Consider the following 19140-nt stretch of genomic DNA (forward strand, 5'->3'; position numbering starts at 1 on the left):
CCTACTTATACCTCCCGAGGAGATCATGAATGTAAAGTTAGAGAGATTCGAGGGCTCACAGAGACTTTCTGGCAGTCGTTCTTCCCGCGAACCATATGCGACTGGAACAGGAAAGGGAGGTAATGACAGTGGCACAGAAAGTGCCCTCCGCCACACACCGTTGGGTCGCTTGCGGAGTATAAATGTAGATGTAGATGTACCAAAGGATGGTGATGGTAGAACTGATCGATAGCTTGTAGGCTGCTCGAGCCAGTACACAGAAGAAACGATTCCCTGGGCATGAACGGATATACTGAAGTGCACGAGACACGGCCACCAGCTCTGCAGTAAATACACTGCAGCCATTGGGCAAGGAATGCTGTTCAATATGTCCTACATAGACATACGCGAAGCCGATGTGAGCATCAGCTATCGAGCCATTGGTGCAAACCACTTCGGGGCCTCGGTACTTGTCAAGAATCGAGAGGAAGTGGCAGCAGCAAGCCGCGGTGTTAACTGAGTCCTTAGGAGCATGTGAATGGCCCAGGCGAAGCTGCGGCCTAGGTGTACACCATGGAGGTGTATGTGAATGGACTTCAAGTATAGGTGGTAAAAGCAAGGACTCCAGTTCAGAAAAAAGGGATCAGACACAAACTGGAATTGGAAGCCCTGACCTGGCCCGCTGATGCGGGGGATGATCTGCTGTGGGTGGGAAAAGGATTCGGATGCGCAGGAGAAGTACAAACATGTGCTACGCAACTGGCCAGCAGTTGTGCACGCCTAAACTGCAACGGAGGCATTCTGGCTTCCATAAGGACGCTGATCACTGGACTCGTAAGCTCCTGTCACTAGGCGAACACCACAGTGGTGCACTGAGTCGAGTAAATGCAACGATCAGGGCGCCGCCGAACCATAAACCACACTCTGATAGTCAATGGGGAATAGCTCAAGGGCTCTGCAGAGCTGCAGCAGCGTAGAGCGATCTGCACCCCAGCTGGTGTTGCTCAGGCAGCATAGGGTATTAAGGTGCTGCCAGCACTCCCGCTTAAGCTTACGAAGGCAAGGAAGCCAAGTCAATCGGGCATCGAAAACCAGTCCTAAGAATCGATATGTCTCTACTACAGTGAGTGGATCATCATTACGGTAAAGTTCTGGTTCTGGATGAACGGTATGACGCTAACAGAAGTGCACAACACATGACTTTGCGGCCGAAAATTGGAAATCGTGGCCGGCCGCGGTGGTCTCGCGGTTCTAGGCGCGCAGTCCGGAACCGTGGGACTGCTACGGTCGCAGGTTCGAATCCTGCCTCGGGCATGGATGTGTGTGATGTCCTTAGGTTAGTTAGGTTTAAGTAGTTCTAAGTTCTAGGGGACTGATAACCACAGCAGTTGAGTCCCATAGTGCTCAGAGCCATTTTTGGAAATCGTGGGCTAGAGCCCATGGCTGCACCTTTTCGACAGCTCCATGTAGGCGCCACTCAGCAACACCAGTACTAGTGAAGCAGTATGAAATGCAGAAGTTGCATACAGAAAAGGTGAGACGGACATCCCTACAGCTGCTGCTAGATCTTTAATGGCCACTAAAAATAGAGAGACATTCAATGCAGAGCCCTGCCGGACCACATTCTCCTATGGGGGGGAACGATGGGAGGCACCAACTTGGACACGAAAAGTATGAAGCGACAGGAAATTCTGGATAAAAATCGGGTTTTTCGTAAATCAAAACAGACGGTAAAAAGGTGTTGGCGTCTGGAAAAGGCTGTTCGGATGACAGACTCTAGGGACACAAGATTATCAGTGGTAGAGTGACCCTGGTGGAAGCTGCCCTGACATGGAGCCAGTAGGCCATGTGACTTCAGGACCTAACCCAATCACCAACACACCATACATTCCAGCAGCTTACAAATAATGTTTGAGAGGCTGATGGGCCGATAGCTACCCACATCAATTGAGTTTTTACCGGGTTTGAGCACCGGAGTGAAGGTGCTCTCCTACCATTGCGATGGAAAGACGCACTAGATCCGGTTGAAGATGACGAGGAGATGTCGCTTGTTGTCAGATGAGAGATGTTTAATCATCTGACTGTGGATCCAATCTGGTCCAGGAGCTGTGTCGTGTTATTGTGCAAGGGCACTGAGGAGCTCCCACTCTGTAAATGGGGGGTTATAGGATTCACTGTGGTGTGTAGTAAACGACAGGACTTTCTCTTCCAGGCACCGTTTGGGAGTGTGAAAGGCTGGGGGGTGATTCTCCGACACAGAAGCTCGAGCATAGTACTCAGCAAAGTGCACGGCAATTCCATTTCCATTGGTAAATAACACGCCATTTGTGGTAACACGGGGAACACCTGTTGGGGGTCTGGTACCCGAAAAGAGGTTTGATCTTTGCCCAGACTTGGGAAGGTGACGTATGGCACCCAATGGTCGAGACATATCTCTCCCAACACTCCTGTTTCCGCTGTGTGATAAGTTGGTGAACGCGAGCACGGAGCCGTTTAAAGGCACGAGATGCTCCATCGAAGGATCCCACTGTAGAGCTCGCCAATGCTCCGTGATTGCTTCAGCAACTTCCAGCGACCACCAAGACACTGCCTTATGCCTCAGGCACCCTAAAGAGCAAGGGATCGCGTTTTCTGTCACAGAAACAATTGTTGTAGTCACTTGCTCAACAATCACATCGTTGCTACCGTGTGGGGGAGATTCAACGGTGACAGCAAAGGTGAAAGTTTCCCAGTCCGCCTTGTTTAAAGCCCATATGGGCAGGCGTCTGTGGGCCTGACGCTGGGGCAGTGACAGGAAGATGGGGAAGTGGTCACTACCACACAGGTCGTCATGTGCTCTCCTGTGGATAGATGGGAGAAGTCCTGGGCTGCAAAGTGATAAATCAATAGCCGAGTAATTGCCATGAGTCACACTGAAATGTGTGGCGGCCCCAGTATTTAAGAGGCAGTGGTCGAACTAAGACAGTAAAGTTGCGACATCTCTGCCTTGGCCAATAAGCACAGTGCCACCCCACAAGGGGTTATGGGCATTAAAATCTCCCAAAAGTAGGAAAGGTTTAGGTAGTTGATCAATCAGTGCAGTTAATACATTCAGGGATACCACACCATCTGGAGGAAGATATACATTGCAGATAGTTATTTCCTGCGTCGTCCTTATTCTGACAGCCACACCTTCAAGAGGAGTTTGAAGGGGCACAGGTTCACTACAGACTTAGTGAAGACATAAATGCAAACTCCACTTGACACTCGATTACAGATGCTGTTGTTCCTGTAGTATCCATTATACATGTGGAGGGCAGCGGTCCGCTTTGCTGGGAACCAGGTTTCCTGGAGGGAAATGCAGAAAGGAGGTGTAAAGCTTAACAGTTGCCGTAGCTCAGCCAGGCGGTGGAAAAATACGCCGCAATTCCCCTGAAGGATGAAGTCATTGTGGGACTGGGAAGGCATGGAACATTCAATGAGACAGTTTACGACTCAGGGTCACCTGCTGCCACCAACTTTTTGCCTGAGCATTCTATATCCATTTTGTCTGAGGGTCCAGCGAGATCTAGGTCCTCACTGGACACCAGAATCTCCACCTCATCTGCAGACGCAGAGCTTGGAGGTAGCGGTGGTGTGGGTGCCACCGCAATTCCCTTGGTCTTGGGGACCTACTTTATGGATTTCTCTTGCCGTTCCTTGGGTTTCCCTGGATGGGAGGACTCACTGATTCAGTCCCCAGGACTGAGGACGAGCGTGAAGCCCTGCAACCAGCTGCTTTGTGCTCTTCAGCTGCTGGCGGGTGTCATCTTTCCTACTAGCAGAAACCTGGGAAAGGGGTGACCCAAGGGACCCCTCCCTAGCAAGAGCAGCCGAAGAAGTTGTATGCTTCTCTGGCTTAGAAGTGGGGACGGACATCCCCAATGATTGGGGGGATGTTGCTCCTGAAGTAGGTGGTGCGGGAGCAACAAGGAGGGAAGTGTCCCCCACCTTCAAGGGGGCAGGTGTAGTCTTCTGGCTCTGAGAGGTGACTGGGGTTGGCGGAGCTGATGGGACTAGACCTGTTGTAGCAGTGGCTTAGGACGATGTCATCCATACAGGATCTTAGCCTCAGTGTAGGTCAGTCGGTCCAGGGTCTTGTACTCCATGATTTTCCTTTCTTTCTGGAGAATCCTGCAGTCAGGTGAGCAAGGCGAATGGTGCTCTCCACAGCTGACACAGATGGGAGGCAGGGCACGTGGAGTATTGGGATTTGATGGGCGTCTGCAATCTCATCATGTGATGCTGGAAGTACAGCGGGAAGATGTATAGGGTTTTACACCATAGCAGTAGACCATCACTTTGACCTTCTCGGGTAATGTATCACCCTCAAAGGCCAAGATGCAGGCATTGGTGGGAACCTGATTATCCCTTGGCCCCGGTGGGCACATCAAACGAAATGTACACCTCGCCGTTCTAAATTGGCGTGCAGCTCATCATCGGACTGGAAAAGAAGGTCCCTGTGGAATATGCTACCATGGACCACATTTAAGCTCTTACAGTACGTGATTGTTACAGAAACATCCCCCAGCTTGTCACAAGCGAGTAATGCCCGTGACTGGGCAGAGAATGCTGTTTTGATCAAGACTGACCCAGATCTCATTTTGGACCAGCCCTCCACCTCTCCAAACTTGTCCTCCAAATGCTCAACAAAAACTGAGGCTTCATCGTCATCAAAGAATCCCCATCAGCTCTCAAACATACAGACTGATGGTGTTTGACCACCAGTGAGAGATGATGTACTACACTTCATCACTTGTCATTCCACCATGATGCCAACCACTCTAACCAGGGGACCTCGCCATGGGCGCCACCCAGCCGCAGCAAAGGCCACCTGGCAGGATGGCCATTGCCATGACTCCCGATGCCCCAGGGGGATGGGCATCTCCCCCTTGGCATACGTGGGAAGTTAATGGCGCAGGCATCAGCAGAGTGATCCCTGTGTGGACAGGGGGCTACAACCAACAAGGTACATGGCCGCTGCACCACAACAGACTGGCTACCGTGCTGGATATCAGGTGCAACTGAGCAAATAAGCCCATCATCATCATCAGTGTAGAAAACAATACCGAACAGTTGGTGGAAAAATACGCACCCACGAGGGTGACCTCGCCGAACAGTTGGAGAATGAGCAGAAGTGCAGATCCACATTGAAGACAGATGCAATAGGTCTCAGCGCATGATGGACACGATACACCATGTAAGGCCCCCCTTCCCCAATTGGTTCGTTCTTCGGGAAAATTTTGGAAAATGGAGGTCAAACCCTACAGGGGACCATCACAAAGGCTGAAATGTATGAGGCCCCTTTTAGTCGCCTCTTACGACAAGGCAGGAATACCTCAGGCCTATTCTAAACTCCGGACCTGCATGGGGGGAGAAATAAGAAGAGAAAAATAGTATTGAGCTACACAAATGAGGCAAATGAATTGTAAAAGCAGAGTTTAATTTCCATAGATTGTGTCTATATAAAAGCCTCCGGGTCGGCCAGTATAATGAGCACTGAAACTGCAAGACTGGAAACTCTTATCCACACACCTGCCTTTTGAGCAATATGCCCTCCACTGAACAAATATTCAAACCTTCAGTTTGCCTACTTTCAAACCCATGGAGGCTTGGGTCTGGCATGTACCTGTAATCTACTGTGGAGTTTCAATTCAATGTACAATGTGCCCCAGACAAAGATTCATTCTACAAACAACCATTAGGCTATGGCTAGGCCTTCTTTGTCATATCCTTTTATCCAGGGCTGTAGTACAAATACCCCAGTAAGTGTCTATGGAGATTCAAAAGTAGGGGAGTGGCACTCAAAAATTAAAGCTTTGAGTTACGCCATAAAATTTCTGTAGATAGCTTGGTTGCTATGAACATGTCCACAAAAATGAAAGCTTCAGATTCAAGTTCTGGTCCAACACGACTTATTAAGGATTGCTACTCAGTAAAATAGTAATTTAAGAAGCTTCCTTTACATGGTGTAACTCATATTTTATCTGTAGTTCAGGCTAGCCATTCATCATCAGTAAACATACCTTTACTGAGTGTGGTGGTACAGTTGTTGTAATGCTGGACCTACACTATAGAGGAATCTATATCAGTTGGGATTTTTGTTCTGTTGTTTCCCTAAATCACTTCAAACATATGATACCATGGTACCTGTGAAAGACAACAGCTAATTTCTCGTGCCATCTTTATCTGATCCAAAATTAAGCTCCATCTCAAATGACATTGGAGTCAACCCGAAGTTAAATCCTGATCTTCCTTTTTCCTCTTTATCTCGTCCCAAGATATACTTCAGCACTTAAAAGCCATCATTTGTTCTGTGTGCGCCTTTGTTATTATATTACACAACATATTCCCTCGCCATAGTAAGAGCAAAACCAAATTAAACTTTGAGTGGAGAAACCAGTGTGCTTCTTGAATGCAACAAGCACACCACAGATATAGTCAGGTTATAGTCAACTACTGCTCTGTTACTAAATGGTTACCCAGTACCCTTATCAGGTTGCCCACCAAATGACTTTCACGGGTGACAAAAATTTGATTTTAAGTAGCTATTTCATATAAGTATTGGCCGTACTTAAAAATGCTGTTATAATCTATTCATAAAGAGAGAGAATGCTATGTTAACAGTTTAACATACTGAGTCAGATAATAAAGTTAGAAACTGTGTTTATGTCTTGAGGCAGCATAACTCAGGGGGCACAAATTACCCATACTTATATTCCTCCATTATTTGAGAATGGGAGCACTTGGTGATTGCCAATGAATTTTTTCTCACTGACACAACCACAAAACAATGACAGGGAAAACCAAGTTTATTGCTTACAATATTTTCGCTGCTCATGGAGTAAAACTTCAACAACAAGCATAAGTTTTAATTTAGTACTTCTTTCACATCATACATTGCACACAGTATCCATATTGTAATGGTCAGACACATATGTGATGGGAGACGAGTCGGGGTTGACCACTTGCTGACACCACACTGCAGGACGTCCACTTCTGCCCCAGAATGGCATGCGCAGAAACTGTGGGATGCGATCTTCCAGTACTGCAGTGAGTGTGGAGTCAAGAATGCTTACTCAACAACAACATATTTTATTAATTGTTGCTTACATGCAGAAGGTTGACAACTACAGCCTGGAGCCAGCTGTGGCTAGTGGGAAGTGAGTGAGTACACTGATGCAGTGGAATAATGTGATACTAACACAGGTTGGGGGCAGGACGTGACACAGCTGTCCATTTTTCAGCATGACTGAGGAGACTCCTGAATGGTGAACATTGCATGCTTCTCTCGGAAACCTGGAACCATCAGGACTAGCTGATCACTCATAAGGCCAGTGTCTTCGCCTAGTTGATGATGCTGCTGCTGGATGTGGCTGTAGCATCTCGGCCGCACATGATTGATGACGCATGGAGAGAGTCACGGTACAGATGACAGAAGTGCTGCTCTTAGCTGAGCAGCCAGCAGCTGTACTTACTTTGGCCAGGTCTGTTGTTGCAGGAGTTTGCTTCCCATGATATTAAAGGCTGCTGAAATGCAGCATTGTGCTACAGCATGCAGCAATTCAGCCAACCAGCTATGCCAGATCTCATCATTATAGAATGCTGTGGCAATGTTATTTTAGTGACCAGTTGCTGAATGGCATATGTGGCTGGCCTGCAACCCCTCAGTTGGTTGTGACAGACTTCTTGAGACCAATCTAGCAACAACATGTACTACTGACTTTATCTGCAAAATTATATCATTGTATGACACACAGTTTGGGTATGGTGTCATAAGCATTGATGTATGGAAAACTGTTATATACATGGTAATTTGATTCTTTGAAGAATCTGGGAGTGAACTGAATTTTCCGTCAGTGCTTGGCAGACCATGATGATAATATTAAAAAGGAAAACACTCCCTAATGTTATGCAGAATTATTTTTATTTGGTCATGAACTGGCTTTCGCTTCCTCAGGCCCTCTTCAGGTGACAACAGACTGCTGCAAACACAGGTAAACATGATTTGCAGTTTACACAGATATTATTTGTACAGAAGAAACAAAAATGACAAAGTGTTCACATAGGAAAATATCGCAATAATTACATTAACTAAAAAAAGGATAAACAATGTTTTTTGTGGAGATACATATAACAAATGACGAGAAGTAAAATGAATTTACAGTTATTTGTAATGAAAACTTAATTTAACATGAGGGAAAATGAAAGTTGAGTCTGATCATTCTGTGTTACATATTTATATTATTTCCAGTGGGGATCTTTATGCTTTCTGACACTCTGTAAAACTTAACATTCTATATCATAGTAATGGTTTTCTGCAAAAAGATGATCAAAGGTCAAATATTCCTTCCTTAATTGGCACGTTATCTGGAAGTTACTAGCAACACCTTAGTTAGGATTTCAATTTGATTTCTAAACTAAGAAGTTTTACATGATGATATGGTGAACTAGAGAAATAAGCAGCTTAGAGTGTTGCAACACGACACTGTCTTCCCTAATTCATGTTTCATATAAATCTTTATCTCCAACTCCAGTATCTGGTGTACTTCAATGTAGTGCAGCTGAACCTTTACTAATTACAGTATGTATAAATGTTCTTGCAGACAACAAATGTGTCTTTCTGATGCAATTCGCAAAAGATGTAGTTGCTAACAAAAACCTAGTTCAGTAAGTTACTGTGTACTATTTGTTAGTCTGGTTCTTTATCAACCTGGATTAAGGTAAGGAGGAGAGGATGATATAAAAATTAGCTCCACAATTTATTGCAAGTTTTCTGTCTATTCATTTCTATATTCCAGTTTTAATTACTCTTAATTCATTAGTGATAACATTCTTTAAAGTGTAACTGAGGAAAATGAAAAGTTTTGAAATCGGCAGAATAGATATTTCTAATTATAGCCTTCCCTCCTTTATTTCTAATTAAATTCAGTAATATTTTTCTTCTGTTGGTAACACTTACAGCAGTGATCAAAATACAATGCAAAGCTACATTTAAGACACCTCTATTCTAGGTGTTGCTTTTGGATATTAAAGACAACATGACAATGCAGCAACTGACTCAAAAAAAGTTGTTGCAATGCACGCTTGGGAACACTTGTGTTCTACTTTATAAGGTATGCCATTATAAAACAAACAATGTCTGGTAAGTCTCTCATCCAGTGTGACATTCGTTGGCTGAGCATTGGGCCTCACACATTATTCAAGTCACATCATTGTCCAGGAGCAATTTCTATACCAGATGAGGTCAGCAGAAGTACTGAGTGAACAGTATTTGTGTCCAGCATTCAGTGATCACTTTCCCTCCTCCCTCATTCCCCCCCCCCCCCCCTGCCATGTAAAAAAATAAAAATCATTCAGCACAATATGACACGTGGCCAGTTAATGACAGAGGTGTGACTATAGTGTAGGCATGATGTAGCAGAGATGTTCACTTTACAGATATAACTTGAAGATGATGGCAAGGTACACTGTTGAAATATATTTCACAAACAACTGCACCCGGTTGGACGCCCTAAGAGGAATAAAAATTGATTTGCCAGAAAGCTTAAGATTACACAAAATGTTCCAACTAAAATAAGCTGATATTCAGCATTATCAATGAAAATACTTCCTTGTAAAAAACACTGATACAACAATTCCTGGTGGCTTCATGCATTACTGTTACTGCAAAGTGGTACATTTTTTAAAAAATCTTGGCCACGTATGTCATCCTGAAAATTTTGGGAATAGCTCCTATCTAATGCCCTAATTTCTAAGAAAGATGTGATATTAACATCAAATCTAATCATACTTTACACACTTCAGCAATATGATAGTTGCAAGATGGTTTGGAATAAGGCTCAAAAGTATTTGGTATCTGGGGATTCTCCAAGCATACTTAAGTGTTTCATTGTCTCAAAAAATATAGACATGAAAGAAATACTCTTGATCCAGAGAGTTGGCTGGACACTAACAAAGCTCCAACTGAAGAAAACTTGTTTTGTTTGAGGATGACTGAACATGAAACCCAGAGAGAGAGTAATGGGGAATGTGCCTGTCACTCAAGTAGCAAAGCAAAATCTATCCTATTTCATATTGCTGTTGTCCATCCCAGAGTTTTCATTGTTCAGTGTTATTTAAAACTGTTTGTATATAATCCGCTGGATAGATTCATTTGGCCTACTGTAATGTGTAAACGTGTTATATGGGTGAGTCCTGATTATCTTTACAAATATACTAAGTTACTGAACCTTAGTTGTACACTCAAGTGCCAAAGACACTGGTATAGGCATTCACACTCAAAGACAGAGATATGTAAACAGGCAGAATGCGGTACTGCGGTCAGCAATGCCTATATAAGAAAAGTGTCTGGCACAGTTGTTAGATCGGTTATTAGTGTTACAATGGCAGGTTATTAAGATTTAAGTGAGTTTGAACATAGTGTTACAGTTGGCACACGAACAACGGGACACGGCATCTCCGAGGTAGCGATGAAATAGGGATTTTTCCTGTACGACCATTTCATGAGTGTACCGTGAATATCAGGAATCTGGTAAAAATATCAAATCTCTGACATTGCTGCGGCCAGAAAAAGATCCTGAAAGAACAGGACCAACAACGACTGAAGGGAATTGTTCAATGCCACAGAAGTGCAACCCCTCCACAAATTGCTGCAGATTTCAATGCTGGGCCATCAACAAGAGTCAGCGTGTGAAAAACATCATCAATATGGGCTTTTGGAGCCGAAGGCCCACTTGTGTATCCTTTATGACTGCACTAACAAAGCTTTACACCTTGCCTGGGCCCGTCAACACCAACATTGGACTGTTGATGACTGGAAACATGTTGCCTGGTTGGACCGAGTCTCGTTTCAAATTGTATCATGTGGATGGATTGTACGGGTATGGAGACAACCTCATGAATTCATGGACCAGCTGGTGGAGCCTCTGTAATGATGTATGGCATGTGCAGTTGGAGTGATGTTGGATCCCTGATACGTCTAGATACTACTCTGACAAGTGACATGTATGGAAGCATCCTGTCTGATCACCTGAATCCATTCATATCCAATATGATTTCCGATGGACTTGGCAATTTCAGCAGGACGATGTGCCACCCCACCCGTCCAGAATTGCTACAGAGTGGCACTCTTCTGAGTTTAAACACTTCTGCTGGCCACCAAACCCCCAGACATGAACATTATTGAGCATATCTGGGCTGCCTTGCAACATGCTGTTCAAAAGAGATCTTCACACCCTAGTATTCTTACCGATTTATGGACAGCCCTGCAGGATTCATGGTGTCAATTCCCTCCAGCACTACTACAGACATTCTACAGTCCATGCCACATTGTGTAGCGGCACTTCTGTGTGCTTACAGGGGCCCTACCCGATATTAGGCAGGTGTACTTGTTTCTTTCGCTCTTCAGTATAATATCTCAGAATTATATCTTGTAAAGCAGCATCATGAATTACCTGTGTTGGCTACTTGATGCTGTATTTCTACTGCAACATGACTTCTTCCTAAAAATATTTTATCATTGATACTAGGCAGATGGAGACACTGTTTTGTAAACATAACAAGAAAGATAGGTATTAACAGTGAATAATATTGCAGAGATGCCTTTACTGATTTCACCAGTCATTTGCTTCATCAGTCTCATACACTCTGTAACTACGTAGCTATACACTTCACTCAAAGACACAAGAAAGAAGTGCTCTATTCAGATTTTTTATCATTTGTTTCATCTGAGAAAGCCACCTACAACAATTTCTCTACATAAAAACCATGCAGATGACTACATGATTTAACCTAACTCTTGTTTTTGTTGTTGTCATTGCTATCCTGAGTTCTTAACAACAATTAAATAAATTCTACTAAACTAGATTATTGTCACCAAGTACGAAGGGGTATGAGGTACAACAACTCCTACAAAAAGTGAATTGAATTCACTAACTAAAGGGATCCTGATTGTGAGTGTATTCCCTATGGTTGACCATACTAATGTTGGTACACATTTCTCAAAAACTATTTGTCCAAATCAAATATGAAATGTGCAAAAGTTTTCATATCTTCTTTAAAGTGCATTATTTAGATAACAGCAGTATTGTTGTCACAGGAGAAATTCACAGCTAAGTATGTGACCAAAACAGAAAAAAAAGGTAGGTCTATCTAAATATTTGGCACACCCTTTATTTGAGTGCCATATTTCTTCTGCATTTTAATACAAGTGATGTAATTAATTTCTGTATCATGCTTCATTACCATAGGCTAAATGTTTCACAGAAAATTGTACCTAAAGCTGAAAATTTCATACTTCTGGGAAAATGCATTTAAAGTTTTTGATACGATCTGTTCAACCTATATACAACGTTAAAACTCACCGGGTACATAGCTGTCATTGTTGGAGTTACTGAATCCTCCAGCTTATGTTTGAAGGCCCTTTTCTTTCTTTCTTTTAAGAAAATTCTAGCCTCTTTTGTCATTTGTAATGTACTTTTCTCAGCCTCCCACGCCCTCAACTGGGCCACTGACAGTAGCTCATTCTACATGTTCCATGCCAACATCACTGAAAATTTCCAGTCTGCTAACTGACCCATCTTCAAAACCCAACACTGCACCCATGCCACCAATTTTTAGGGTTTTGAGACCCAGAAATACCGTTTTAGGCAAGTCTTACTGAAACTTTAGTTGGGATTTTGAGTTCTTCCAAAGTTGCATTTAGCAAGCTAGTTTTTGCTAACTAGGTACCTATAGGTAGGTTTTATAATGTGTGCTATTGATGTTGGTTGGGGATGATTGTATCTGTATAAATCACCACTTACACTAGCTCTCCAATACCCACACCATGATTTCGGATCCTTGTCTGTAGAAATCCTGTAGAAGAAGGAGGTCCAAACAACTTTTCTCATTTCTTCTAAATTATTAGTATTTCTTCATATTATTCTGCCCATTACGATCTATATTGTTAAATTTAATTATTTAAACACTTGAAGATTACTTCTTGAAATAACACGTATCCTTCAAAAACAAGTAAAATGTAAAAAGAGTGCTGAATTGATGCTCAGGTGCTACCTATACACTGTTAATACCAGGAAAATTAGAAAAGCACAAGTCAGAGAATATACCAAGTAAAGATAGTAAAAGTCTGTTGCAACTGACAAAAGACAGAGGAGACTGTCGTTGTTTCAAGAATGCTCCCTCCTAGTTAAAAACATACATCAATCATACAAAAGCAATACATATCCTGGTCAGGAAAGGTATAACTTCACACAACCAAAAAGTTAAAAGAAACTGAAAAAATTGCTGTTTCGATGGATTTTCACTTCCCGGTGCCCTTAATGTATCAGTATTTTGATTATACGGAAGTTTACAGCCATAATGGCCCCAATGCTTTCACGGCACATTTTTATTCAGGTTTACAATGCAATATCAGTGTCAAACGGAAATACGGAAGCGTCTGATCCCGCCCGTCTGCTTTGACCCATGACGTCACAAATATGGCGGAAACAAAAACACACACTTTCCACCAGAAGCCTAATGACACTAACGGGACAAGCGCGGGAAATGGGATGTTTTGGGTGGGGGGCAAACTAAATATAAACAAATTTAGACGCCTTGCGTAGCTACAACGTATAAGTGAAGACAGCAATGCATGAATACCCACCCACCTCCCCAGGGGTCGTAACCCCTGCAACCCATAGAAGATAAAGATGCTTCAGTAGCTGATTAGTGTTTTTTGTCTTTAAAAAAAAAATCTCACGGGATAGAACGAACAGATCAGAAAGATAAATATAATAAACTAAAACAGAAATTGGAGGAAACAGATAATTAAAATAAGTAATAAGTGTTTTTAAATTTAAAAAAAATCTCACGAGATAGAACGAACTGATCAGAAAAGTAAATAAAATAAGATAAAACAGAACTGGAGACAGCCACACTTAAACCAAACTCCGCACCATCATGACGTCACACACGACAACACCCTTACGTCACGGGTCAAAGCCGACGCGTGGGATCGGACGCTTCTGTCGACCCTCTGAAACTTGTAAATATTGGAGGAAAAGAGAATAGGACATGGTGTTAGTGCCATTATTTTGTTCATGTTTAATTAAGCTAAGAAACAATTTTTCTTATTTTGTTTGATAGTAATTTCACTGTGAAGATGGCAACTTTCTTATTTATTCAGGTAAATGTCTAAAGAATTACAGTATTTAAAATCTGTAATAAATATTGAAATATCTTTATATTCCAACATATGCAACAATATAATCATGAAACACATGAAAAGTCACAGTTATAGCTGCATTATATATCAAATGTGGACATTATACTCCTCAGCAAAGAACACCATCATGCAAAAACATACTGCTAATAAATTATGTTCCTGCCATGTATCTTTGCCATATTTCAAGGTTACCTGCACATTTTAACAAAAACTAGATCACTGAATCATAAATGGGCCTGGATGTTTGGTTATCGGTATTCTCACCAACAACTTAGCAACACTTCATACATCACTTATGCCACTCATCAACACAACATTTCTCTGGCAATTGAAAGACACCCACAGTCCAGTATTTCACAAAACTAGGGAAACACTGTTGTCCCCTTGGAATTACTAACTCATTACTACACCAAATCCTTTCAATAACATAGCTGAAATTGTAACTTGGAAATGCCTCATAAGGCACAGAATATGGAGCTCCTCAGGCTGCACTATAGATCAGTCTGTCATCACAATCGAGATTTTAGGGACAGGGAGGTTGTCCAATATGTAACTTTGGCTTTTATGCCTCAGCACTTCACATAACACACCCGTTTCCCGCATTGGGATGCAACAAAAAATACAAATGCACAGGTATTGATCCTATCTAGACATTACTAAAGCTTTGATTGTATTGCCACTGCTATCATATTCTTCAGCCAAATGATGCTGGGTGTTAAGAGATAACTGTATACCTCACTCATATTTCACTGGCCCCTTCTGTTTAACCTGAACATTAACAATGTTGATGCATAGCACATGGAACCAATTGTTGATTAAAAATTATCTATGATGATTCACTGGAAAGAATGGGAGCAAGGGAGTGCTTATTCTACATATGTCATCAACAGAACCCCAGAATGAATGCCTGACTGACAGTTCTACTGTGTGCTTGATGAGCAAAGTACACTCGACAGAAGAATTATTAAACCAACATATCTAACAAGGATCCGACAAGCAATATGTTTATGCTATCTCAGTATCCTCAAAATATACAACAGATGAAGCCACAGCCCTTTGATATGCAACACTGACACATCTTGGCCTCCTGCATTCCTTACAGGACAAAGTTATAATTATGGTTATCCTATTACCTGATCAAACTATTATGAAAGTGTATTTCCAAACAATGGACGCTGTGACAGCTGTTCTCTCTCTCTCTCTCTGTGCTTAAACTTCTTTCAAACACTCATCTCCTAGATGAGACTACTGCACCCTGTCAACTTTGTAACACGATTAGTACATGTACTAATTGTGTAGACACAAGAGTACCTTTGTATTGCACCCATGTAAGGTAAGGGGTGAATGCAGAAACACTCCTCTCTCTCAACAAATTTAAAAATATGCCTCATAATTATATTTGTATTGGTCACTTTCAATCAAATAACTTCTTGCCTACAGTATGATTATTTTTTTCTCTCTCCTTTGCTACATAGGGTCATGAGTTTTCATTTGCTTTAAATGCAACTCTTGAACGCAAATGTTAGAATTCTGAAAAATGTTTGGAAAGAACCCTTTGAAAACACGAAAAAAAATGACTAATATCGGACTATCTAACAAATATTGGAGCTTACTACACCAGTACTGGTAGTAATGCTATATAGGACGACACTGATACAAAAATGTTGGCATTAAAGGACTTAGTTAAAGAAACAATTATTATCCTTAACCTCCTATTGTGTAACCACCGGTAAGCTAGCTTATCGTTATAGTGATAACGTATTAAAGTCACAAACAGATTTTTTATTTATTCAAAGCTGCCTACACATGGACAAATTAGCTGAAACGTTATTGTATTTGAGAAGGTCAAGTGTGTGCGGTGTTCTTAGACCCCGACGTCAAACTCACGTCTCTACTTACTTTATGCTGCTTCTTGAGCGCCCGGTATTCATTTCAAAGCGTACAAACAATGCACTTCCATCACTCAAAATTACGTACACAAGGAAACATGCATAACTCAAAATCATTGCTAATTCTACACATGTCGTAAGTTTGAATCCACCACTTAGAAGCTGTAGGTGTGTATTATTTTATGTGATACTATGCATGTGTCCCTTTCGGCAACACTGTTTTAACTTTTCCATACTCCGCCCCGATACCGCTAAATTTGTTGTGCTGCAACAAAACGTAACTTGTAGGGGCGATGTGCTATTAGTGGAACAGCGAAACGCATTCAGCCAATCGAGGCACCGAAACTGACGTCATTCATGTCTGGGGGATGAGTAGTTTTGAAAACAAGTGTGGTGTCGTGACCTGTTGTGTATTATTTTGGCTCGTTTTCACGTAAAATGGACTCCTTGCGCGAGCAGGTGATGATCAATCAGTTTGTTTTGGCAGCAGGCTGTGCCAGAGAACAAGCAAAACAATTGCTGCAAGCGGCACATTGGCAGTTTGAGGTGAGATATTTGTAAACAAATGTCGACGAATGAAAATGGCTACTGTCTGTATACGCTGAAAGAACCAAAATGCAAATTCATTTTGGTCGCGGAAATATCCATTAATGTTGGAGGTATTTGTTCGTGACATATACGTCGTTTCGTTTAAGTTATTGTGCCACGTGTGAATAATAACAACAACAAATACACGGGCAATTAAAATTTGAGTATGCACGTTGCAGTTCCTTGTGTTTTGTTATTGTTTGGTTTCTTTAGATGGATGTATTTAAACAAAACTGTTCGTTTTGCAGCCCAGTCATCAAAATTCTTTTTGTTGTAATGCAGTTGTTAATGATGAAATGTTGCGAAGTGTTTTTAATTGTTTTTAGCTGTTGTTTGTTGTTCAGAGTACTGAAGTGACAGATTGAGGAGCAGGAAGTCGTGATCGAAAACTGGCACTGTCAGCATTTGTTGGTGTTAGAAAGCCAAGTAATTTAATTTATGAACAGTGTTTGCCATATACGTAAGCTGGGCATAGAGTTACTCTATTGTGCAAATTTTTGCGTCATGTTTATTATGAAGTTTTGAACACGTGATACGAGAGCGTGCTAGTGAATTACGCAAAAATTAGACACTGCTTAGTATACATAGATATATAGTAAAAGAATCCGGTAACAGTACATTCTATGCACAGATTTCCTAACTTTGAACTCTCATATTCATTTTATTTACTAACATTGTAACTGACATACAATTAATATGGAGGAAACCATCGTATTAGCACAAGGGGTTGAGTCACCAATGGCTGAAAGGGACGTGATCATTGACTACTAAATGTGTGTTTTAAGTACGTGCTGTTTAAGTTCTGATATACGAAACAATAGCCTACATCAGATGGAATTTCATGCAGCAAACTTTTACGTAACTTACTATCTTCGTATAAATATATTGCTCATCGTGTTGTTTATAATGTTATCGTATTTACAAACGAAAATTATTATATTCCGGAAATTCATTTGGCTACTTAACTTAATATCCACGATAGTTTGTTTGATTGGTAGATAATGATGCAGGACATGGAATTTTGTATTTTTTTTAAGGGTTGTAACCTCGACGACACTTATATATTCTTATTACGTATTGACTCTTTAAGGGCATACAGCGCCACCATGGTAATCCAGAACATTGGATTTGTACGCAGGAGGCAACAGAATTGAATTAGCCGTCCAGGCTTCTTCAGTTTGGGTTTATATTGTTTGTTGCGGCTTCTGCCTTTCTACTGACGTGATCCTTCCCTCTATATTGTTTGTTGCGGCTTCTGCGTTTCTACTGACGTGATCCTTCCCTCGAGACAAAACACCCACTTTCCCATTTTGATCGTCGGATTTCAGCGTCACTTCCAGTCTTTTCCGGTATGTCATATAAAACCGGCGGGAGGGGGATTTTAAGAGCGTTTGCTCATTCCGTTGCCCTGCAGTACAGAGAGATCCATAAAAGACGTCATTAATTAAGAAGAGCGCTGATCGGTTCCATCGTGATTTCCTCCCCCATCCCCACGCAATCCATTATTAAAAAGATGATGTAGAATAGTAAAAAGTTCGCGGCTCGACTTGTTCCCCTTGTTCCCTCGTTTCTCAGCCAAATTATTGACTCACAGTCTGGAAACTATACGGTATCTGTTTTGTGGCGAGTTGTTGAAATGATTGTTGAGCGTTGATGTAAGTACTGTTTAATGTGACTGATAAATACTACGTTTCTTGATTTTTTGTGTGAGCTGCTGTTGCTTTATTTGTGTAATACATACATTTTTGCTTCCTCTGGAGCTAACTTAATAGAATGTTGCTAGATAATCATGCTACTACGTGTCGTACGTCTTGCACTTAGATTTAGTCAAGTCGGTGGCACCAGGGACGCGTGCCCTTGGAGTTGTTTTCCTCGGGGGCGCAGTTTCGTGGTATCCGAAAACCAATTTAGGAAGGACAAAGAAAGGGGGGAGAGGGTAGGCTAAGTAGTAGGGGGAAAAGAAAGGAATGGGTCGAAGGACACAATACTGGGAAGGGGACAGAGATGAAAGGGACTGTGGCAAGTTAAAGTTTCATAAAACCTACCTTTCCTTTGTAAGGAGAGGATAGTTTATCATTTTCGCCTACTAGATGGGGGCCACTCCTCTTTATTCCAAGTGAGCCAATGCAACGAAAATTTTAAAAATTGTATTTTGTGATTGGTGCTTCTGTATGCGACGATTTTTGTATTGATCGCCCATGAAACATTGAAAAAGAATCGCCTTATAGTTGGAAACAATCTAAGCAGCTATGGGAATCAACAAAATATGGGAAAAGGGGTAAGCCAGCTAAGACGAAGTTCGCCTTCGGCCCCACCCACTCTAGTTGGCTCCACTGAGTTAAATTCAGCAAATGATATAGTACTTCTCACCATTGTTGGTGACGGGTGGGAGTCCAGCAGACTTGGAAGTGAAACAGTAGTTCATACTATAGTGAGACCGAATTTAAAAGCGCCAGT

The 19140-nt window shown here is 42.0% G+C and overlaps 1 protein-coding gene and 1 long non-coding RNA gene across 3 annotated transcripts in view; one reads left to right on the plus strand and one right to left on the minus strand.

The window, feature by feature from the left end:
* Positions 1 to 16422, minus strand: part of LOC126251945 (uncharacterized) — a 40125-nt gene extending 23703 nt beyond the window's left edge. Inside the window, exon 1 of the long non-coding RNA XR_007545808.1 lies at positions 16106 to 16422. This is a non-coding gene — a long non-coding RNA (uncharacterized LOC126251945). The remainder of the gene's footprint in view (positions 1 to 16105) is intronic.
* A 25-nt stretch (positions 16423 to 16447) lies between these two features.
* The window catches only part of LOC126251944 (UBA-like domain-containing protein 1), a 158807-nt gene continuing 156114 nt past the window's right edge, over positions 16448 to 19140 (plus strand). For both annotated transcript variants that reach the window (XM_049952704.1, XM_049952706.1), the window contains exon 1: positions 16448 to 16641. In XM_049952704.1, the coding sequence (XP_049808661.1) occupies positions 16534 to 16641 (108 nt within the window). In that variant the 5' untranslated portion in view covers positions 16448 to 16533. The remainder of the gene's footprint in view (positions 16642 to 19140) is intronic.

Source organism: Schistocerca nitens, chromosome 4, assembly GCF_023898315.1.
Source record: "Schistocerca nitens isolate TAMUIC-IGC-003100 chromosome 4, iqSchNite1.1, whole genome shotgun sequence".
Lineage (NCBI taxonomy): Eukaryota > Metazoa > Arthropoda > Insecta > Orthoptera > Acrididae > Schistocerca > Schistocerca nitens.